Source organism: Simochromis diagramma, unplaced genomic scaffold (assembly GCF_900408965.1).
Source record: "Simochromis diagramma unplaced genomic scaffold, fSimDia1.1 OVJJ01000674.1, whole genome shotgun sequence".
NCBI lineage: Eukaryota > Metazoa > Chordata > Actinopteri > Cichliformes > Cichlidae > Simochromis > Simochromis diagramma.
In genome coordinates, this window is record NW_024387360.1 from 81945 (window position 1) to 105895 (window position 23951).

The window sequence follows — 23951 nt, forward strand, 5'->3', positions numbered from 1 at the left end:
CACAAGATAGTGTTATTGGTGCAACCTGCCAGCAATGCAACTATCACCTGAGCGCTTGCTCTCCCTTGGCGGTCCCAGATGCTCGTTGCTTTAAAAGAAACTAATCCACCCCAAATAAATACGAGCCCAACAGAACACTTATCGCATGCACTAAGTGCTAGTTCAGGCAATAATCGGTGGCACTAAAAATCACTCTTAATAAAAACTTATTCACTACAAATCCACACGGAGCACCTCTAAAAATCCTAATTCCCCTAAGGTAAGAGCCCCGCTCAGGGATTGCACATTGCCCGACTTATATTGCACCAGCCCAGTAGAAATAAAAACAAACCCGGCATAAAAAACAGTTTTAAAAGGTGACCCTACCAAAACCAAAAACACAACAACAAGGAGAAGGAGGAAAAAAACAGTGACAAATTCACATTTGCAACCTGCCCTCCAGCAGACAACTGTGTTTGCTGCACACCTGGCTTATCTTCTAAAAATCACTCGAACCTCTGCTGTAGAGGTTTAAAACAACAGTTTGTGTAGCAGACAATTAAAACTTCTCAGGCTCTTCACCTACTCACACAACCATTGTTCACAGCCGCTTGTCAGTGGAAATCATGAGCACCTGCTGCTAATTCCTCTTTTATACCCTCCATTGCGTCCCCTGGGTCCTAAAGCCTTCCCCATTACACAAAGTCAAATTCAGTTGGCTAAATCACCTGAGGATTTCTAGCATATACTGGTTGTTGTGGACTGGTTGTTGCACAGCTGTTTCTACTCTACCTGAGGACTCAGATTGCTTCTTTATATGACCTCATGACCCGCTCACTCCCATTTATACAAGCACCTTTTTCAATGATGATGCAAGTCCTACCTATCTAACACTGACACAGTGTTCATACAGTGTCCAACGTGGGCTACAGCCATCACATGGGACTCATGATTTGTCACTCACCACAATGAAGCAGCACATTTAGCCAGCAGTGAGTGGGGACTCATCACAGTAACTTCTACGGGTGTTTTGTGTGTGTCAGGTGTCAGTGGAGTTTTCACCGTCTTCAGCCGTCCCAGGTGAAGAGACCAACATGCAGGTGACGGCCCTGCCACGTTCTCTGTGTGGTGTGAGCGCCATCGACAAGAGCGTTCTCATCAAGGAGCCTGGGAAGACTCTGGATGCAGATAAGGTAACTGCTGATATTAACACCAGTGAGGTGGACACATCCCTTATTTCCAGAGCCCGTAGTGTCGTGAGTTACCAGCAGCTCAGGCCTTTGCTCTGGTACTTGTGTCCTGATAAGTATTCTTTGGGCAGTCGTACATTCAACTGTTTTAAACAGTCAAATGCTGAGTTTGTCTTAAAGCAAACTAGTATGGAAATAATACAAGGTTACAAATGCATGCGTCTGTGATGACAGTCTTTCTAGCGAGTAAGTAAGTACCATGCTTGTTGCTCATGTGGTTGCAGACAGCAATATTTTAATCTTCTCAAATTAATTCCTTTTGAGCAAATTAATATTTCAGCATGGAGATAAATCCAGGATCATGACTTTTTTAGCAAATAATTCAACCATGCAAACAAGTGCATCACCTGCCAGTCACTGTCTGCTTTACTTGAAAAGAATTTAACTTTGCATCAAAACTGCTCAAATACGCGAGTATTTGTTGATGTTAAACGTACAGCAAAACCTGGAAAAAGTGAGACTTAGTGAGTTAAATGAGCTACAGAGACAGCTTCAAATGGAGAACACTTACTGTAGCCATATAAGTCACTAAGAACGATGTGGTGTTTATAGTAAAATTGTAAAACTTCTGTAACATTTGGTGAACAGATACTTCAACTATAACACCTCATGTCTGCGGACACTTACTGCTGACTTAATCTTTTTTTTCAGAATTCCTCTTAGATAATCTAGCAATTCATTTGAACCTAATCTGTACTCATATTTACATGTAAGAGTTAAAAAACACATGTGGATCAAATGTGACCAGGCAGGCAGGAGCTTTTGCTGAACTGCACTTTTCTTTTCAGATATTTGACTTGCTCCCACTCAAGAAATCCTCAGGTATCCCGTATGAGGTTGATGATGCTACAGAATGCCTTAATGTGAGACCAAAAAGATATGTTTTGCCGTACCCCAGTCAAGAGAAAAATGACGCCTATGCAGTTTTCCAGGTAAAATACAAGTATACCTGTGAGTCCGTCAAACATAACGTAAATACAATAGTTTTTGTTGTTGCACCAGTTTTTGCTGATCTTTGTGTGCTGCTGAAATATGTAGAAAGTCGGACTGAAGATGGCGACAAACTTGCTTTTTCGACTGCCTTCATGCCTCAAGTTCAAAGGAAAAGTCTACCATGATGGCCCTGGAGTCTACCATGGACGCTCTCATGATGTCTACTATGGTGAATCATTTGCTTGTTTGTGTTGTGTTTTTGATACAAATTTTCTTTGTATTCACCAAAAAGAAAACCGGTAATTATTTTCCTTTTTTTTCTTTAGATATGGCTCCAGGTATTGGATATTCTGGTCCTGGTCTGGGATCTGCTGGACATCTTCCTCCAGAAGCTGCACCAATAGTGACAGCTCGCTCTTTCTTCCCTGAGACGTGGATCTGGGATCTGGTGGAAGTTGGGTAAGTATCTGTTGTGAAGAGATCTGGTGCATATTCCATTTTAAAAAAGTTTATACGATCACATTTAGAAACCCATGTGAACTTTCTGCTGTGTCTTTGCACACATGAAAAACATGAAAATAGAATAACTGTGAGTTTTTTCTTGAGCATGTTTTGATGCTTCATCCTGATGTTTTGTCATATTTAAAGTTTTGTGGGATATATTTTTTCACTGTCATCAGCAACGTGGAGCTCTTTTACTTTGTCAATGCAACATATACAAGTAATTCACTCTGCAGGATGTAACTATGATATACAAGTAAGTTTGATTATGTTACAGAATATGTTTGTGTGTATCTGCTGCTTCAGAGACGATGGAAAAAGGGGCGTGTCCCTGACTGTCCCAGACACCATCACCACCTGGGAGACGGAGGCTTTCTGTTTGTCCTCTCAGGGTTTTGGTTTGGCTCCTCGTAAAGAAATGAAAGTCTTCCAACCTTTCTTCCTTGAACTCACCATGCCCTACTCCATCATCCGGGGGGAGCACTTTGAACTGAGGGCGACTGTCTTTAACTACCTGACCAGCTGCATCATGGTAATGAATGATTAAAGTGTTTAGATACATGTCTGTTCATAGCCAAGGAAAACCATACTGAAAACATGACTTTCTAAGCAAAATTTATATCATAGTTATTAAAATACAATAGAAAATATTTTTTCTGCAATATAACCATGCAGGATGCAGGCCGTTCTTGAAGGGCCTCTGCTCACCAACACCTACAAGCTCACCTTCAAGCACTGACACCAGGATTGCCCAATCACATGTCTTTACACTACCAGCCCTCCTCTAGCTTTCTTTGTGCGCTCATGCACCTTGTAGAACAGAGTTTAGTGTGGAGGCTGTAAGAAAACAGATGGAGGGAAACGATTAGGAAGGGAGTGATTAAAGTATCCAAGTAAAATGGAGGTCTACTTTGATCATGAGTTCATAACATCAAACTTGTGCATTTGTTTAGATGCTTAAAAATGTGTTCACATTTGAACTCAGGTTTAAATGTAGCCATGTCTGTGTTCCTCGTACAGGTTACTGTCACTCCTGGGCCGTCCTCAGATTACACCCTCACGCCTCTCTCTGGTGATCTGTACACATCCTGTTTGTGTGCCAACGAGCGCAAGACCCTCAGGTGGACCATGATCCCAACAGCCTTAGGTGAGGATCAGGCTTTGGTCCTCCACACTGCCAGGAAACCGCTGTGTGGCAGGCTGAGTACGACCCAAGTGCAGGACCCAGAAGCAGGAAGTGAACTCTCAGGAAGTGACTTAAAAAGAATCCACATAAGATGGCTAAATAGAATAAATGAGATTAAAACAATAAAGAGCAATTATAAAAACACTATGTGAGAAATACTGCTGAAATATAAGTTATCATAATGAAATGAGAGAATCTGAGACCCAATAAGCTATATTCATGGAATTTAGAAAGCTGTGTTTGCATTAGACGACAGTGAGTGTGCAGTGTAGAGCTAGGACATGTAGACAGTCAAATGCAGCTGCAAATCCAGGTAAACCAAGAATATAACCCTTGTGTTTGGAAGGCTAAACGTGGGGGTTGTAGGGAGTGGGGCAGAACGTCTATACCTCCAGTCTGAGGGCAGCAGCTGCCTCCATCCTCATGCTTTACTTAATGCAGCTGTCTTAGCCAATTACAAGTCATTTTGAAACCTTCCTTTCAATTCATTATGCATGCTTCCCTTGGTCAGTATCATTAGAACAGACTGTTTGCAGTTGCATTGCCATGCAAATGATTTCTTCTTAATCTTAAATGGATCTTATGATTTGCAGTACTTTGGCCTCCAGCAGGACTCAGCAGCAACCCTGACATCATTTTGGACTGTTTGTTTCAGCTCATGTTTTTCATGCCTGATGCAGTAAAATTTCCAATTGTAATTGATCTTACCTTCGATTTAGAACCAACATTAAATCTAGATGTAGATCTAGTGTGATCACAGTTAACTGCCTCCTTTTGTCCCAACACATTTCCTTCTAGTTTCTACAAAATCTGTAAAATAACCTCGGTAACCTTTATTTTAATGGAGAGACAAAGAAGGTGACCTGTGCTGCTGCTTTTAGGGGCTGTGAATGTGACTGTGTCTGCTGAGGCCATAGCGTCCCATGTGTCATGCGATAATGAGGTTGTGAGCGTACCAGACAGAGGTCGCATCGACGTGGTCACCAAATCTCTCATAGTGAAGGTCAGTGTCATAAATACCAGACGAGAAAAACATTTTTACTCATAAAATTTCAATTGTTACTCATTTTAAAGATACTTTTCCTCAGGCCGAGGGAAGTGAGACGACAAAGACGTACAACTGGCTTCTTTGTCCAAAAGGTCAGTGTGATGTCCATCAGTCACAAAGTTTAAATAAAGAAATGACCTAAATGCTCAAAGTTAGCAGTGGAGTGCACTGTGTACATAAAATGTGCCAAATTTTCATCTTTTACTTTCACAAAATGTAACGATATGTGCTGAAGATCAGGCCACCTGGTGACTTTGAACAGTAACTCTGTTGTAGTCGTGACTTCCTGATTGGACGTTTGTTGTGTCTGTACACAGGAAGCCCGCTGACGGAGGAAGCAGAGATACATCTGCCTGAGAATGTGATAGAAGGATCTGCCCGCACTTCTGTATCAGTCCTGGGTAAACCTCATCATTTCATCTCAATTTTATTCAGCCAAATAAAATATGGCAGGTTAAAGCTTTGTTAAAAAGGCAAATTACTAAAACAACAGAAAATAAAAGAGACGTCATGTTCAAGTAAAAGTAAAAACCGTATTCAGCTTTTAAAAGATGATTTCATTTATAAATAGACCCACGTCTTCCTGGCCTTGTGTGAAAAATAAATGGACCCCAAAAAGGCTGTTTGTGCCATTCTGTGCAGGAAGAACTGCAGTCTAGCTTTAGTCATAAGTGTTTTTGAAACGCTGAGTTTTGGCCCAGTCACACCAGAGGCTTCTCCAGCGCAATCGTTCTGGTCATGCAGAATCATGTGAGTAGGATTTAAGTCCAGATTTTGACTCGGCCACTTTCTGGCGTCTTGGATCATTTTCCATCTTAACCCTCTGCGGTCGACGTATGCGCCGACACGTCAAAACCACATGACCAATTTAAGACAACACAGCTACAAAATAGTGATGGGATTTCTTTCTCTTGTTGGAGAACCGGCTCTTTCGGCTCGGCTCATTAAAAAGAGCCGGGACTTTCAGCTCCCAACCGGCTCTTCAGGTTGTTTTGTTGGTCGAAAGTAACGGACTTCAGACTATATACCAGTTTTTGAATTGTGTCGATGGGCCACGTAAAACCAGAGTTTTGATAAAAAATACACATAATGTTTTCTTCTTTAACCAAAACCAAGATGGCGCCGCGGATGGTCGCCCTGGTGCTTCAGTGCGTTACTTTTGTTTTGTTTTTGTGCATTTCTTCTGTGTCTGGGCACTCCTCTGGATACTCGTACACCAGAGAAGAGCTCCTTAACTGCAGGACTACAACGCCTGTGGATTTATTTCCAATATTTGTCACATCTGCGGCAGATTTACTGCAGACTCTGACCAGGAAAGCGAGACGCCGAAAGAGAGGGAAGCGAGCCGGCGCACTCGTGCGTTTGAGGAGACGCGGACTGCGAACCGCTCTTCCTGGGATCTTCCTTTCTAATGTACGATCACTCAGGAATAAGATAGACGAACTGGCCCTGATGAGAAGCATGAACAGAGACTTTGCCTCCTCCTGTGTCTTATGTTTTACGGAGTCGTGGCTCTGTGAGGACATCCCGGACTGCGCGCTCAAGCTGGAGGGTTTTCATCTGCTGCGCGCGGACCGGCAGGCCTCTCTCTCTGGTAAGTCCAAAGGTGGAGGTGTCTGCTTCTACATTAATAGTGGCTGGTGCACAGATGTAACAGTGATTGCTCAGCACTGCTCTTCCTCTCTGGAATATCTTTTTATTCACTGCAAACCGTTTTATTCTCCGCGGGAGTTTGCTTCATTCATCCTGGCCGCTGTTTACATCCCGCCAGACGCGGATGCGCAGGCAGCTCAGTGTGCACTCGCGGAGCAGATTCTCCACATGGAGCGGACATACCCGGACTCTCTCATCATTGCTCTTGGGGACTTTAACAAAGCCAATCTGAGCCATGAGCTTCCCAAATACAAGCAGTATATTAAATGCCCGACCAGAGAGGAGAGGACATTAGACCACTGTTACAGCACGATCAGCGGGGCCTATCGCGCGGTGCCCCGCGCTTCACTCGGACTTTCTGACCACGTCATGATCCACCTAATCCCCGCGTACAGACAGAGGCTGAAGCTCTCCAAACCTGTCGTGAGGACCAAAAAACTGTGGAGCAACGAGGCTGTGGAGGAGCTTCGCACGTGTTTGGAGTCTACAGACTGGGACACAATGAAGGCTGCTTCTAACAGCTTGGACGAGTTTACGGACACTGTCACCTCCTATATCCACTTCTGTGAGGACAGCATTGTGCCATCACGCACCAGGGTGAGTTATAACAATGACAAACCCTGGTTTACTCCTAAACTCAAAAAGCTGTGGCTGGAAAAGAGAAAGGCGTTCAGAAGCGGAGACAGGGACTGCTACAGAGAGGCCAAGTACAGGTTCACTAAAGAAGTGGACGTTGCTAAACATCAGCACTCTGAGAAGATGCAGCAGCAGATCTCAGAGAATGACTCGGCCTCTGTGTGGAAAGGTTTTAGGAACATCACCAACTACAAGCCTAAAACCCCCCACTCCACTGATGACTTGCTCTTAGCCAACACCCTCAACGACTTCTACTGCCGTTTTGACGAGCCATCAGGCAGCCTTCACACCTCCAACGGCCCCAACAATAGAGGCACTTTGGACACTCATTCCCCCACCTCTCCCCCCTCCATAGAGCCATCACCACCTTCAAACCGTTCACCTACAACACCCCCCTCCTCACCCCACACAAAAGAGGATTTCACACCACCTCCTCCCTCCACAACTCTTCATATTCATGAAGCAGATGTGAGGAAGCAGTTTAAGAGTCTGAATGCTCGAAAAGCTCCCGGCCCAGACGGTGTGTCTCCTGCCACCCTCAGACACTGTGCAAACGAGCTGGCCCCAGTGTTTTCTGGCATCTTCAACTCCTCACTGCAGGCATGTCATGTGCCTGCCTGCTTCAAGTCCTCCACCATAATCCCTGTCCCCAAGAAACCTAGGATCACTGGACTAAATGACTACAGACCCGTGGCTCTGACATCTGTGGTCATGAAGTCTTTTGAGCGCCTAGTTCTCTCCCATCTCAGGACCCTCACGGCCCCCCTCCTGGACCCCCTGCAGTTTGCATACAGAGCCAACAGGTCTGTAGACGACGCCATCAACATGGCCCTACACTTCATCCTGCAGCATCTGGACTCCCCAGGAACCTACGCCAGGATCCTGTTTGTGGACTTCAGCTCTGCCTTCAACACCATCCTTCCAGACCATCTCCGAGGCAAGCTTTCCCAGATGAATGTGCCTGATCCCATCTGCCGGTGGATCACTGACTTCCTGACGGACAGGAAGCAGCATGTGAGGCTGGGAAAGAATGTCTCGGACTCCCGGACCATCAGCACCGGCTCCCCTCAGGGCTGTGTTCTTTCTCCTCTGCTCTTCTCCCTGTACACCAACTGCTGTACCTCCACCCACCAGTCTGTCAAGCTAATCAAGTTCGCAGATGACACCACCGTTATCGGACTCATCTCGGACGGGGATGAGTCTGCCTACAGGAGGGAGGTTGAACGTCTGGTGTCCTGGTGCAGCCACAACAACCTGGTGCTGAATGCCCAGAAGACAGTGGAGATTATTGTGGACTTCAGGAAGCACACAGCCCCACTCCCCCCCATCATCCTGACTGACACCCCCATCACCTCTGTGGACTCATTCCGCTTCCTGGGTACCACCATCACCCAGGACCTGAAGTGGGAGCCCACCATCACCTCCGTCATCAAGAAAGCCCAGCAGAGGATGTACTTCCTGAGGCAGCTGAAGAAATTCAACCTGCCAACACGGGCGATGATGCAGTTCTACACCGCAATCATCGAGTCCATCCTCACCTCCTCCATCACCGTGTGGTACGCTGGAGCCACTATCAGGGACAAACAGAGACTGCAGCGTGTTGTGCGCTCTGCTGAGAAGGTGATTGGCTGCAGACTCCCATCTCTGCAGGACCTGTACACCTCCAGGACACTGCGGCGTGCAGCTCGGATCTCAGCTGACCCTTCTCACCCTGGACACAGTCTGTTTGACCTGCTCCCCTCAGGCAGGAGGCTCCGGTCCATTCGCACCAGAACCTCTCGCCATAAGAACAGTTTCTTCCCCTCTGCTGTTGGACACATGAACAATAACCGTATGACTGTCCCCACCACTAACACATGACCCTACGCTGTGTTCACTGCATCATTCCATGTTTGGCACTGATCACCACCTGCACTCATGTATATATCATGTATATATCTATCCACTTAGCACTTTTAATTCTTATTCTTATTTTTATATTTTTATGACAGTATGTTGCACTGAAGCACCGCAGCAATTTCCTAATGTTGTAAACCTGCTCAACATCTGGCAATAAACCCTTTCTGATTCTGATTCTGATTCTGACAAAACAGCGGCGTTTACAGCTGGAAGAAGGTAAAAACGTCGTTTTCTACAGACGGCGCTAGCAAACACTCTCTGCTTGCGCGTGAAAAAATAAAATAAAAAACACCCCTTCCCTATTGCTGTTAGAGTTTACCATGTCAGCCAATCAAAAAATGATATGGCAACATGTGACGCTTGGTTATTTAGGGAGAACGGCATTTTTAGTAGTGACGGAAAGCGAGCAAAAGAGAGAGCGAGTTTTCATATGTCACACATTAGTGACGTTTAGCGTGTTTGGAGGCTGTAGTTAGTGTGTTGTGTAGTTATTGTGTTGTATTGTGTGTCAGTTAGACTGCTGAATGTCACATTTGCTCCAAAAACGCCGTCAAAGGCAGAGTCCAGTGGAAACGCTGTTCCCACATGGAAAACTGGACTGATGCTCCTCCTGCTGTCAGACCTGGTTCAGGCCTGTGCTGTTCTCCTGTCTTGTACTGAACACAAATAATTTGTGTGCCTTCTTATTTGATGCAGAACTGATTGTTCTGTAAATAGATTTAAATGGTTATGTAAAAAACGCCTGAGGCCTGGGCTGCATTTTTAGGTAAATAGTACCATATAACTTTGTTGTGTGCAAAACTTGTGCATAATTTTATTCTATCTATTTGCATTTCAAGTTATGAAAATGATTCGTTAAACATGGTTGTGGGTTTTACAGTAAAAAAATTTAACTTTTTCTACTCGGATTTTGACATTTTTGTCTGAATTTAGATCAACTGTGCTAATATAGTATGCCAAAATGAAACAATAACTCAAATTTCAGATATTTAAAGCTGTGCTGAAAGTAACGATACCAAACAAGGCAAGATAAACAGTTTTTAAAGGTGAGATATAGAGGTAAAATCAAAAGTAGTCCAAAACGGCCAATTATACCCTGACCCCAGAAGGTTAAATGCCCAAGTTTTAGATTTAAGGCACAAACTGATAGCTGGACATTCTCCTGGTAGAGAGTTCTTCCCTCCAGGTCATGGCGAGCTACTGAAACAGCAAAGGCATGATTTAACACTGGGCACCAGCTGCCTTAACCAGACTCCTCCGTCACTAACCACCTGAACCCAATGCCCCACCCCTCCCCTGCAGCTGAGCTGCAGACAAACCTACGCCACACAGCCCCAGAGCATCAAATTCAAATTCAAATTCAAATTTTATTTGTCACACACACACTGTCACGACCGCGCTGGCAGACGTGTGGAATTGGAGATAGGACCCAAAATGCGGCAGCTCTGGTGCAGATGAGTATTTATTTAACAAAAGAAAATACAAACAGCAATGGCGTGGGTGAAGGTGAAACAGGAAAACCTAAACTGGGTAAAACTAACAAAACAAACCAGAAACGAAGATGCAGGGAGGTCCGGGGAAATACATACGGAGAGACGCAGGGAGACCGAGGGGAAACAACACAGACGAACCAGCAATTACTAAGACAGAAAATACAACTTAAATACACTCAGAGAACACAGGGAGATTACATACAGGTGGGAAACACAGCTGGGAGTGATTAACATGACGAGACTAGGGAGGCAAACTGAAAACACTCACATAAGACGCAGACCTTCACAATAAAACAGGAACTTACACATGAAAGGACACAAACTAAGAAACGCGGACTAGATACAGGAACACATGGGGGAAACAGGGTAAACATTAATCAGAGGAAGAACCAAAATCGTGAAGAGAAAAACACAAAACGCTGGGTCAAAAGGACCCAGGATCATGACAGTACCCCCCCCTCCAAGGGCGGATCCCAGACGCCCAAAGACACGAAAACAAAAAGCCCCCCCACGGGCGGGCGGTGGGGGTCCAGGACGGAGGGCCAGAAATAAGGCCACAAAAACAAAAGGTCCACCAAAAGCACAGGAGCACAGGGGACAGGTTGCAACTCCTCAGGGAGCCGACCCGGAGGGTGACGGTCCAGAAACCCACAGTTCACACGATCAGGGGACCGGCCCGGAGGCCGGCAGCACAGGAGGCCAAAACAGAAGAGTTCAGGGGGTCAGCCGCGCGGAAGGCAACGGCAGCGACGAAGGAGACGGCGGAGCAGTTCAGGGGGGCGACCACGCGGAAAGCAGCGGCGGCGACGAAGGAGACGGCGGAGCAGTTCAGGGGGCCGGCCGCGCGGAAGGCAGCGGCGGCGACGAAGGAGACGGCGGAGCAGTTCAGGGGGCCGGCCGCGCGGAAGGCAGCGGTGGCGCTCCAGTGTCAAGCGCACTGGCTGAGGCCCGGTGGGCACAGGACCAGACGAGGCAAGAACAGGCGATGGCGGGGCAGGACCAGGCGAGGATGAAGACTCGGATGAAGCCGGACCAGACGAGGACGAAGACTCGGATGAAGCTGGACCAGACGAGGATGATGATGAAGCTGCAGCAGGTGGCTGAACAGGCCCCACGGACCCTCCAGCGGAGACAGGAGGCTGAACGGGCCCCACGGACCCTCCAGCGGAGACAGGAGGCTGAACGGGCCCCTCGGACCCTCCAGCGGAGACAGGAGGCTGAACGGGCCCCTCGGACCCTCCAGCAGAGACATGAGGCTGGACGGGCTCCTCGGGCCCTCCAGCTGACGTGGCATGAGGCTGGACGGGCTCCTCGGGCCCTCCAGCGGAGACAGGAGACGAAGGCCGGAGCAGTCCCTCGGACCCTCCAGCGGAGACTAGAGACGAAGGCCGGAGCGGTCCTTCGGACCCTCCAGCCGAAGCCAGCACAAAGCCAGCAGGCACGGAGTCCTCTGGAAACTGAACTGAAACAGGCACAGGAGACTGAGCAGAAAGTGACACTGGAGACTGAGCTGAGAGTGGCTGCGGGGGAGCTAACCCAGCTGAGAGTGGCTGCGGGGCAGCTAACCGAGCTGCCGGTAGCTGCACAGGCGATAAGCAGCTCGCGTTGACATCCGCCACACAAAACACAGCCCCTGAATGAACAGTCACAAAGTCTGGAACAGACACAGAGTCCTCACTCACCACAGCCGGTGAATTAGAAGTCCGAATGTCCGGCTGTGGGGTGGCGCGCCAGCGGCGCGATCGGCGTTTCCTCCCCACAGATGGCTCCGACGGGCCGGGCAAGACCACATCCGGCGAGTCGGGCAGCGAGGCAAGAGTGGCTGAGAGAAGGTGTGGTGTGAGGTGGAGAAAGGCCTGTATGGTCGGGGAAAGCGATTCCAATAGCCATGGCAGGCCGGAAAAGAGCCGTTGCAGCCGATTTTCCGCTGCGCGGCGAAGCTCTTCCGGGGGGTGTTCCAGCCATAGGCTGAGAAGATTCTCCACAGTGAAAATGATATCGTCCTTTAGCTCCTCAGAAGGGTTGCAAGCTGCTGGGTCCATATTGGCTGGTTCGTACTGTCACGACCGCGCTGGCAGATGTGTGGAATTGGAGATAGGACCCAAAATGCGGCAGCTCTGGTGCAGATGAGTATTTATTTAACAAAAGAAAATACAAACAGCAATGGCGTGGGTGAAGGTGAAACAGGAAAACCTAAACTGGGTAAAACTAACAAAACAAACCAGAAACGAAGATGCAGGGAGGTCCGGGGAAATACATACGGAGAGACGCAGGGAGACCGAGGGGAAACAACACAGACGAACCAGCAATTACTAAGACAGAAAATACAACTTAAATACACTCAGAGAACACAGGGAGATTACACACAGGTGGGAAACACAGCTGGGAGTGATTAACATGACAAGACTAGGGAGGCAAACTGAAAACACTCACATAAGACGCAGACCTTCACAATAAAACAGGAACTTACACATGAAAGGACACAAACTAAGAAACGCGGACTAGATACAGGAACACATGGGGGGAACAGGGTAAACACTAATCAGAGGAAGAACAGAACCAAAATCGCGAAGAGAAAACACAAAACGCTGGGTCAAAAGGACCCAGGATCATGACACACACAACCATACACAGTATGACATGGGGGTGAAATGCTTGTAGCTGTACAATGCCTGACCATTAAATGACAGAAGAAAAGTTTTACAATATTTACAATTTACAGGTTACTACAGAATTTACAAATTAATTTGGGAATTTACAGTAAAGAATGTGCAAATAGCAGAAGAGATTATAAAGATTACAAAGATTATAAATTATAGGAATTATAGGATTATAGCAAATGTGTGGTGGTGCGTGTGGTGACGTGTGTGGGAGTCCAGTCCTACACCTCGCCTGCTTTGTAGTGAAGTCCACGATCAGCTCCTTAGTCTTGCTGATGTTTAGGAGGAGGTTATTCTCCTGGCACCAGGTCTCCAGGTTCCTAATCTCCTCCAGGTAGGCCGTCTCGATGTTGTCGGAGATCAGGCCCACAACAGCAGTGTCGTCAGCAAACTTGACAATGGAGGTGGTGTCTGATGTGGCTACACAGTCATAAGTGTACAGTGAGTACAGCAGGGGGCTTAAAACACAGCCCTGAGGCACTCCAGTGCTCAGTGAGATGGAGGGGGAGACTTGTCTTCCCACCCTCACTGTTGGGGTCTGTCTGTGAGGAAGTTGAGGATCCACTGACACAGTGATCACACAGTTGGTATGATGTTCTTTCTATGAAATGATGCGTCACTTTTAAGCCAAATGCAACAAAACTCAAAACTTTTTCTCTTCAGTCCATAAAATATTCTCCCAAATATCTTGTGGAGCATGGAGATGTTTTTTGGCAAATGTGAGATAAGCTTTTGTGTTCTTCTTGGTCAGCAGTGGTTTTGTCCATGAATGCTGTTTTTGCCCCGTCTCCTTTGTATTGTTGGTGAAATGAAACTCAGTCTTCCCAGAAATATTTGGTTAATCTCAGTCAATCTACGATTTTCAGTTTGGATGTTTTGTCGCTCAGTAAATGAAATCATCATTTAAAATTGCATATTGAAGTATTCAGGTTATCTCTGCCCAATAATACAAAGTTGTTTTATGCTAGTTTTGTTAGTTTTAGTGAATCAGTGTTTTTGATCAGGTGACATCCTCGGCCGGGCTCTGAAGAACCTGGATGGATTGCTGCAGATGCCGTATGGATGTGGGGAGCAGAACATGGCTCTCCTGGCCCCCAACATCTACATCCTCCACTACCTGAAAGGCACACAGCAGCTCACCGCAGCCATCATGGAAAAAGCTACTAACTTCCTCACCAGTGGCAAGTTTTTATTGTTTCCTCTAAGAAGGAAATCATTTGAATCACTTCAACACACACGGTTCAAGAAACAAGCCGACAGGAAGCAGAACATTAGCCACAGCTTTTGGTCAAATGCATCGTTTTCCTCATCTGTCAGCAAGAGTCATTGAATTTCCCAAATCTCGATGTACACATGCAGATCCATAAACAAATGGAGTCCAATCATCACCATAGCAACAATGTCTCGATCATGGCGTCCCTGTTGTTACAGGATACCAAAGACAGCTCAACTACAAAAGTGCTGACGGTGCTTACACCACATTTGGAACAGGACCAGGAAACACTTGGTGAGAACATCACTGATCAAACATGTCACAAACCAGAGAGGTTACACTGGTTTTTAAATGTCCCACCAAACAGAAGGCGTTTCTTGAAGTTTGACTACCCATTAATATCATAAACATGTCTACCTCTAATACTTAAAATAATTCTCCATTTAATCCTTTGACTAAGCCAACATTAACAATACCTTTTGGTTAATACTGTGTAATTTAGTAGGTAGGAAGGAGTATTAGAGCCACATAAAAATGTTATTGATCATTATTAGAATAAAGTCAAATTTTAAAGCTTAAAGTTATTTTACTTTAAGAAAAAGTCTAAATACTATTTCAATAATAAAGTCTTAATACTGTTATGTGAAAAAAGTCAAATTCAAATCTAAGAAAACAGTTGAAATGATTGTTGTTTCAAACGACTGCTATACCCTGTATAAAATGCCTTGTGTAGATCTGGTGAAATAAATCAGTGGTCTTGTGATACAGCATAGATCCTCTTTATTCCACGAGCGTGGAACCATCGGTATCCTTGCATCTGTACATTAGCAGCCATTTCCTTATATACAAATCTAACCACATGCAGCTTTCTGCACCACTTTCTGCTTTTCAGTGTACTTGTACTTACTGCCACGCTGTTTTTATTGCTACAATGACATCAGTTCCTTCCTTGTTACTAAAACTGAGTCTGAAGTACGATTTCACTAATTCAGAGAATAAAGCAACCGTGGCAGTTTGTCCTGAAATAACTGTGATATCCACATTTCTGCTTTTGTCTCAAAATACATTTTCAAATTTAATCTTGAAATTTCAACTTTATTTTCCAAATGATCAGTATTTCTTTCTCTTAATGTGACCTCACAGCCAAACATTTCCATCGTTGTAAGACGTGTAAGTGTTGTTTTCTTTCTGTCAGGCTGACTGCGTTTGTGGTAAGAAGTTTTGCCAAAGCTCAGTCTTTCATCTTTATTGATCCCAGAAAGATCGAAGAGTCTAAGACCTGGCTGCAACATAAACAACAAGAAAATGGCTGTTTTCAAAAGTCTGGGAAACTCTTCCACAACGGAATGAAGGTAACCTGCAGTTCTTCGCTGTTAGACTGTGGAAACAGCCTCCAGTCTGGATTTAACAAATTTTATTAATAATGTCATGCATACATGCAAAACACTGTACTACCTACTGTAATAGCTCACATCAGTATATTCTATTATTTTATTTAAGAAATAATTTCCATACGTCTTGTTCCATTCACACCAGCACTGCCTTCTATGTAGCATTCACACATATTTATACTAAATACAAAGTATGCACTAGAGACCAACTTGGGATTAGTATATTACCCACAAATATTTGGCATGCAGGCTGGAGCAGCTGGGAATCAAACCACCAACCTTCTGATTAGTAGATGACTACAAAAACTGTTTATAAGGTTGGAAACCCGAGGTGAAGAAACATCCATCTCACTGGAAATACAATGTCCAGATGAACAAAATCAACTTCCTGTTCATCTCTTTAGCTGGATGTTTGAACATGCATCAAGACATTGATGATACTAAAACCACATGCAGCTGAAAATCATTTTCATGTCTTCATATCCCTGAATGTTGGTGCACTGATGATAAAGTGTCTATGATGTCTTCTGTTGACAGGGTGGTGTATCTGATGAAGTGACTCTCAGTGCGTACGTTACTGCTGCCTTCTTGGAAATGAATACATCCCAACATGTGAGTAGCGTCAAAGAATATCAAGGTATTCAACAAAAAAAGGAGTAGAGTTTGAGCTGCTGAGCCATGGAGTTAGGTTTAACCAGCAGTCTAGCACCCTGCTGGTATGTGCTGGATTGTCTCTGGGGCATCTTTACACAGCCTGCACCTGGGGTCTTGCCTGGTGTGATAGACCCCAGCCTCTATGGATCTTGTACTCAGAGCTTGTTGCTGTGCTGCTATGATTAGTGCCTCTGTGCTGTCTTTCAGTCCAGCTTTTTCCAGCCACTGGTAGGATTTCTGGGTATCATCTACTTCCTCTATCTGCTGGTGGTACATACTGTGCAGGGGCCTGTCCTTCCATGATGGTTCCTCACCTTCCTCCTCTTTCTTGAGTTTCTGCTGCCTGAGGTATTCAGTGAGCACGCTGTCAGTTGGGGCCATCTTCCTCGTACTCGTGGATATTCGTTGTTTCATCTTGGAATGTGGTGCTGACACTCACCAGTACTCGGCCTCCTTCCCTCCATTTAGCATGCGGGACTTGGGGTGAAACCCTTCATGAATGGTTAGGAACTTTCTTGTCTTGATGTCAGTGGCTTCTATCTCCTCCTTTTGCTAGCAGGGTACCTGATGATGGGCAGGGCGTAGGTTTTGATAGGCCGGATCCTGTTCTAACATTCAGCTGACTCCTCAGGATTTGCCTGACCATCTGCAGGTACTTGGTGGTAGCAGCTTTCCCAGCAGCCTCTTTGTGGTTCTCATTTGCCTGTTGGATCTCCAAGTACTTGTAGCTGTCCTCTATGTCTGCAATGTTGCCTTAGTTCGATTCCCTCAGTTCTGCCTACCTTTCCTCTCTTTGTTGTCATCCGACTACATTTCTCCAGTCCGAACGATATTCCAATGTCGTTTGCTGTATATCCTGGTAGTGTGGATCAGTGAATCGATGTCTCGTTCACTCTTGGCATACAGCTTGATGTCATCCACATACAGGAGATGGCTGACAACTGCTTCATTCCATAGTCAGTATCCATAGGGACAGAGCATCTCCTTGATAGATGGTGATTGTGCTATGGGCTTGAAGTTGGCCTCTAGTGTTATACGCCACATTCCCATTGAGTTCTTGATGAAGGCTCTTAGAGTCCTGCTGATCTTGTACAGGTCTAGGCATTCCAGGATTCAGCTGTGGGGCATTAAGTCATAGACCCTCTTGTAATCAATCCAGGCAGTCTCGGCTGATTGTTACAAGTAGCTGGTGTTTTGCACCTCTGGTATTCTTGCCAATGAGTGGGGCACAGGAACATGTGTCTGTTCATCTTAGCCACTATGATGTCTGACAGGAGCTTCCATGTGGTACTGAGGCAGGTTATTGGTCAGCAGTTGGATTGGACCGATGGGACCGATCCCTTCAGGACTGTCCGCCCTACAGTTATCCATTCTGGGTGTCTCTCGTCAACTAACAGCTGGTTCATTTGTGCTGCCAGACGCTCATGGAGTGCAGTCAGCTTCTTCCACCAGTAGACGTGAGCCATACTAGTGTATGGCAAGGTGCTGGCCAAGGCTGTTAGTCGTTGCTTGGCAGTTTCCATGGACAGCTTGCTATACTTCTTCTTGGGCACCGTCTTTGTCACACCTTTCTGCAGCTCCGATAGTTGGCTAACCTCCCTCCTTGATCTTAGCCTCTAGTCTCCTTCTCCTTGTGGCTGTTCAACCTGTTGCCAAGCATCTCTCTGATCACTGCTGCTGTACTGTAGATCAGCTTGTTAGTTTCGATAATCGTGGCTGTATGTATCGCATTTACATCATCTAGCAGATCTTCACATCTTGGTAACCAGCTACAGGGATTCCAGTTTTCAAGTTTTGCCATGATCCTATCTTTCAGGTCACTTCCTCTCGCACTATAGCACTTGGGGCTTGGTACAAATCTCGGGTGGCGGTGATGACATCTCCTCCCTGACCAGTTGTCCTGGCTCCCCCTTGCCGTAGCATTTGTGTTGCACTTCGACAATCTCTAGCTGTGAGAGCAATACCCTTCTTTCGAATGTTGGAACACTGAGCTATTAGTTGTTTCACTGTCAGTGTGGGTGCTGGGAATTCCATAGGTCCCTCATCCTATTCATGTAGCCCCTTCTGCCAGGGTTACTTGTATAGTAGCATTCCAACAACGCCCTATTTTCATCTCTTGCCCACCAATGCCTTCTTGTTCCAGTAGTTGATCCGGGCGACGTCCGAGCTGGTATGCATATATACATACATACACAAAAGTGTATAAACCAACAATATAATATACAATCTAATATATATATTACATATACCCCAAAAAGTTGATTCTGTTCATCTGGATGTTTTCAGTGGGAGAAACGTTTCGTCACTCATCCAAGTGACTTCTTCAGTCTCAGCTGACTGCAGGTTTCAATCTTATAAACAGGACATTTGCATAATGACTGAAACCAGCCCACTGAAGGAACCATGGGCTGGGAGGTCAGTTCCTTAATCGTAATTATGCAAATTCTCATGACCATTGATCAACAACCACTGACCAAAACCCACTGATCAAGGACCACTGATCAATGGCCATCAGTACCATTCACAGAGAGTTGGGGAATGGCTGCAATCACAGCATTGTAAGATGGTGAAGATGTACCCTTATGCCCCCTCCTCGATTCAGAGATGGTCTTTCCTTTTTCACGTAAATGGCCTCCTTGACTCCGCCCTCAAACCAGCGCTCCTCCCTGTCCAGGCTGTTACATCCTCATCATTGAAAGAGTGTCCACTGGCCTGTAGGTGTGAATAGACTGCAGAGTCCTGGCCTGACGAGGTAGCTCTTCTGTGTTGTGCCATCCTCTTAGCCAGAGGTGGTTCGATTTCCCCGATGTATAGATCCTGGCAATCCTCCTGGAACTTAACAGCGTACACTATGTTACTCTGTTTGTGTCGGGGTGGACCAATTTTTGTTGCTGCGTGTTTTGGGGTTTAAAAGCCACAGAGACACAGTGTTTAGAAAAAAATGTGCCTCAGCTGTTCTGATACTTCTGACACATACGGGATCACTACAGGTTTTCACTTAGGCAGCAGCTGTCCTTCTCTCCTGGATCGGCTGGAGCTTAGGTTTACAGTACACATCAGCTTTTAAATGTCCCCCATTCCTGATGGAAATCTCACAGTCTAAGAAGGCTAACCTGACACTTTTCATATCCTCCCTGGTGAATTTGATGTGTCGTTCCACCGAGTTAATGTGATCTGTGAATTGTGGAACGTCCTGAGAATTGATTTTCACCCAGGTGTCATCCACATACCTGAACTCTCACCAGCAAGAACTTGTATCACCACCCAACCTGTACAGTGTTTTTTCAATATGTTCTTTATATTGTGAATACTACTAGCAGATTGCTCCAGTCTTTGCTTGATCTGTACTTTCCTCTAATTGCTGTGTTTTCTATTATCACGCTGATGTTTTGAGTGACTGAATCAGGAACTCTGCCTCCTATTCTTCTCACACTGGGTTTAATGAAAGAAGGTTTCCGTTTGTCCATTAAAGTTCTTTGTTTTGATCTTTTAAAGGATCCTGTGATGAACAAGAGCCTGGCTTGTCTCAAGGAGTCTCTCAGTGACCTGAGCAACACCTACACTACAGCTCTGCTGGCCTATGTGTTCACTCTGGCAGGAGACGTGGAGACCCGAGCTCACCTTCTGCAGCACTTAGACACAGTTGCAGTGAGGGAAGGTGAGTCATCCTTTAGCAGGACATCATTCAGGCTTCATTAGCATCACTGTGACTGTTATTGTGTTTGTAGGAGGTTTCCTCTACTGGTCTCAGACAGCAGCAGAAACATCAGCCTCCCTGTCAGTGGAGATCAGTTCTTATGTGCTGTTGGCCAAACTCAGCGCCTCCCCGACTGCTGAGGATCTGGGATATGCCTCTGGTATTATCAGGTGGCTGACTGGGCAGCAGAACTATTACGGAGGCTTCTCCTCCACTCAGGTACGACACCACCCGAACAGCATGAAGCTCATCTTTGAGTTCATCTACAGTCTTGGACAAAACCAGGGACAGAAGAAATAATACTGAAGCTTTCAGTTTTCTATCAGATATGTAAAACAGATTTGTTTTAGCCAGGCAGAGAAGTTTTTATTCTTTAGTTAGAATATGACATTTAAGTTTTGTCTAAAAATTCATTGTTTTAACAGAATAGCAATGTTACCTCAGACTTCTGTACCAACTACACGTAACAGCCTGTAAATAACAGATCACCTGCGAGTTTATACCTGTAATTTCTATACTTTGATAATTCTCAGTTAAAGATATTTTAACCTGTTTAACGTTTATTTAACCAGGAAGTGAACTTTGGAAAACTTGAGATTAAGGATCTCTTTTGTGAGAGGGTCTCAAAGTGACACAGGCCGTTTTAACTTAATGTCTATTCCACTTAAGCCCATGAAATATGGAGACATATGCTGTGTGTGTTAACCACAATGAATCCATCCTGTAGGACACGGTGGTGGCTCTTCAGGCTCTGGCTCTCTACTCCACTCTGGTGTTCAGTGCTGAAGGTTGGAGCACAGTGACAGTTCAGGCTCCCAGCAGTCAGCTGACGTTTGATGTAAATCAGGGCAACAAACTGCTCTACCAGGAGGAGGCGCTGCAGGACGTGTCAGGAAAATACAGGCTGGAGGTGAAGGGCACTGCATGTGCTTCAGTGCAGGTCAGTGACAGCATCACGTGAGAAGCTCCTGGTTGATGTCAGAGAAAGGGTTTCTTCTTTTTCCTTATACAACTTTAGAGAGCATTAGCATTGTCACATGCAATAAAGCTCATCTTGCACATGTATTGTCATACACAATAAAGACATTAGACCTGGCAGTAATAACTGTAGAGAGTACAATGCTATTTTAAACTAAATTGGAGAACTGAGCAAAAATAAATGAACTTTCTGTCTGTATCAGAATCAGGGAAACTATTAATCCCAGAGGGAAACTGAGTTGTCATAGCAGCAAATATACAACAAACATCAAGCACTCGTATAAAATGAGTGTAGATATAACAGAGATGCTCATATTAAGATGAATATAGACATATAGGTATGACTATAAAAGTATGTGTGCTAATATGTGTCATGGTGTAGAACAGTGACAGCAGGGTGCATTGAGGTGTGATTAGTTCTGTTCCACACGTGACCCAAGTGTGTTTCCCAGATTTCTGCCACCTACAACATCCCAACACCTGCTGATGTCACCACTCTCAGTGTGAAAGTCCATCTAGAGGTCAACACCAGTGAATCTGCTCGACCCAAATTCACTGTGCAAATACAATCACTGTAAGTATGTGACAGGTTAGAGGAGCGCTCTTTACCCGTGTGGAGGAACTGCTGGTAGATGAAAAGCAAGTGTGCACACAGGTCAGTATAATCACACTGTTCAAACACAGGTACAGTGGAAAGGAGGAAACTACAAACATGGTGATCCTGGACATCAAAATGCTCTCTGGATTTTCCCCAGACCCCGAGTCTTTGAAGAGTGTGAGTAATTAGACAGATTCTTCCAACGAGTGCATCTCATGTGATAATTGTGAGGATAATAATAAAATGATGTCATCTCCTCGCAGCTCAAACGTGGCCTCCTGGTGAGTCGTGTTGAGCAAAAGGAGGATCACGTTCTGGTGTACTTAGAGGAGGTAAGTGAAAGTCACCGTGGGGACACCAGATGATGATCTTTGGGACAAACTGTGTCTGCGATTGTTTCTGTCTCGTCCAGTTATCAAAGGACACAGCCATCAACCACAGCTTAGAGATCATCCAGGAGCTCCCAGTGGACAACCTGAAGCCAGCCGTGGTCAAGATCTATGACTACTACCAACCAGGTCCGAGTCTAACTAAGCTTTACTCCAACAGCACACTGACACACTTCAGAGGATCCATCAGACTGAACAGTTCATAGAAGCTGATGTTTCCATCAGTGACTCAGAGAAATGACACGTTCATGTTTTTCTACCATGTTTCTGTCAGGTGACCAGGCTGAGACCCAATACATGTTTGTCTCGTGAGCTGCAGGTACGAAGCTGTAACAACACACAAGGACACCTTTCACACACGTTCATGTTCACAGCATCAATGCAAAGAACTTTGAGCTTTTACTAACTTGTATTCTTCGTCTCACAGTTTGAAGAAGCTGTGGCTGGTCCTGAGGTTTAAACCTGCATTTGAATAAAGATACTTTTTCTGCTCACATGTGTGTAAGCGTGTGTGTTAACAGCTCCAGTATTATTAGTGCTTCTTTAATAACAGGCTTCATTATTAATAATCGGCAGAATGGAAAATATAGTGCTGTGAATGCACCGCTGAGACTGGCCTCATGCTGCATTTCTGTCTTTGTGCAGGTTTAGACAAAAACAAAAAGGTGCAAGTGGGCAACAAGTGGGCAACAAGTGGGCAACAAGTGGGCAACAAGTGGGAAACCAGTGGGCAACAAGTGGGCAACAAGTGGGCAACAAGTGGGCAACAAGTGGTCAACAAGTGGGCAACAAGTGGGCAACAAGTGGTCAACAAGTGGTCAACAAGTGGGCAACAAGTGGGCAACAAGTGGGCAACAAGTGGGCAACAAGTGGGCAACAAGTGGGCAAAACATTAAAAAAGCTAAACGTGCTCGTGGGAGACATTCAGTGACAGCTGGCAAGTGACGTCCACGGAAATACAGACAGAAACGTGTGTGTGTGTGTGTGTGTGTACGTGTGTGTGTGTGTGTACGTGTGTGTGTACGTGTGTGTGTACGTGTGTGTGTGTGTGTGTGTACGTGTACGTGTGTGTGTACGTGTGTGTGTACGTGTGTGTGTGTGTGTGTGTGTGTGTGTGTGTGTGTGTGTGTGTGTTCTGGGGGTGTTATTATGCACATCCTATCTGAAAGATCTGTTTCTTTTGTTGTAAGCTTCCTGCTTTTATGACCTTTTTGTGAGCAGGAGATCACACAAACACACACACACACACGTACTTGCATATGTATACAAGTGCACACACATGCACACACAGTGCCTTGTCTTTTGTAACCATAGGGGGGGTTTACGGTGGGTGGTGCTTGTGTTGTGTATTGTAACAGTTTTTCAATAAAAGGCTACAAGGAGGGCTGCTCTTTGAAGGAGTTGGGCTGGAGACAGGTGAGGTGCGTTAAGCTCCACGAGCCTGGTTTCGACCCAGCCTTCCCTCGTTAGCAAGTAAAAGACCGGTTGAAGATGTCCTGTCTTGTTTTCGTCCTTCACGAGAATACGTTTCTAAAACTAGCGGAGCCTGTGGAAGCGCAGACTCAACAGTTCCCATACCAGACTGTTATACAGTTGGTCAGGATGCTCTCAATGGTGTAGCGATAGATAGATAGAAGTTCACCAGGATGTCTGAAAAAAGGTGGGTCTTCCTCAGAGTCCTCAGGAAGAAGAGGTGCTGGTGAGCCTTCTTGACCAGCTTGGAGCAGTTGGTTGTCCAGATGGGATCCTTGGGGATGTGGACTCCCAGGAACTTGAAGCTGCTCACACAATCA

General features: G+C 45.6%; 1 protein-coding gene across 1 annotated transcript in view; it reads left to right on the plus strand.

The window, feature by feature from the left end:
• The window catches only part of LOC120718779 (alpha-2-macroglobulin-like), a 41260-nt gene extending 18608 nt beyond the window's left edge, over positions 1–22652 (plus strand). The window contains exons 15-36 of the mRNA XM_040007488.1: positions 1023–1172; positions 2018–2161; positions 2268–2391; positions 2489–2621; positions 2970–3195; positions 3684–3810; positions 4731–4852; positions 4938–4989; positions 5215–5298; positions 14243–14419; positions 14670–14745; positions 15647–15803; positions 16380–16454; positions 19992–20154; positions 20225–20412; positions 20921–21133; positions 21624–21745; positions 21856–21946; positions 22033–22101; positions 22182–22287; positions 22433–22477; positions 22586–22652. Coding sequence (XP_039863422.1) covers positions 1023–1172; positions 2018–2161; positions 2268–2391; positions 2489–2621; positions 2970–3195; positions 3684–3810; positions 4731–4852; positions 4938–4989; positions 5215–5298; positions 14243–14419; positions 14670–14745; positions 15647–15803; positions 16380–16454; positions 19992–20154; positions 20225–20412; positions 20921–21133; positions 21624–21745; positions 21856–21946; positions 22033–22101; positions 22182–22287; positions 22433–22470 — 2637 coding nt within the window. The 3' untranslated portion in view covers positions 22471–22477; positions 22586–22652. The remainder of the gene's footprint in view (positions 1–1022; positions 1173–2017; positions 2162–2267; positions 2392–2488; positions 2622–2969; positions 3196–3683; positions 3811–4730; positions 4853–4937; positions 4990–5214; positions 5299–14242; positions 14420–14669; positions 14746–15646; positions 15804–16379; positions 16455–19991; positions 20155–20224; positions 20413–20920; positions 21134–21623; positions 21746–21855; positions 21947–22032; positions 22102–22181; positions 22288–22432; positions 22478–22585) is intronic.
• The last annotated feature ends 1299 nt before the right edge of the window (positions 22653–23951 follow it).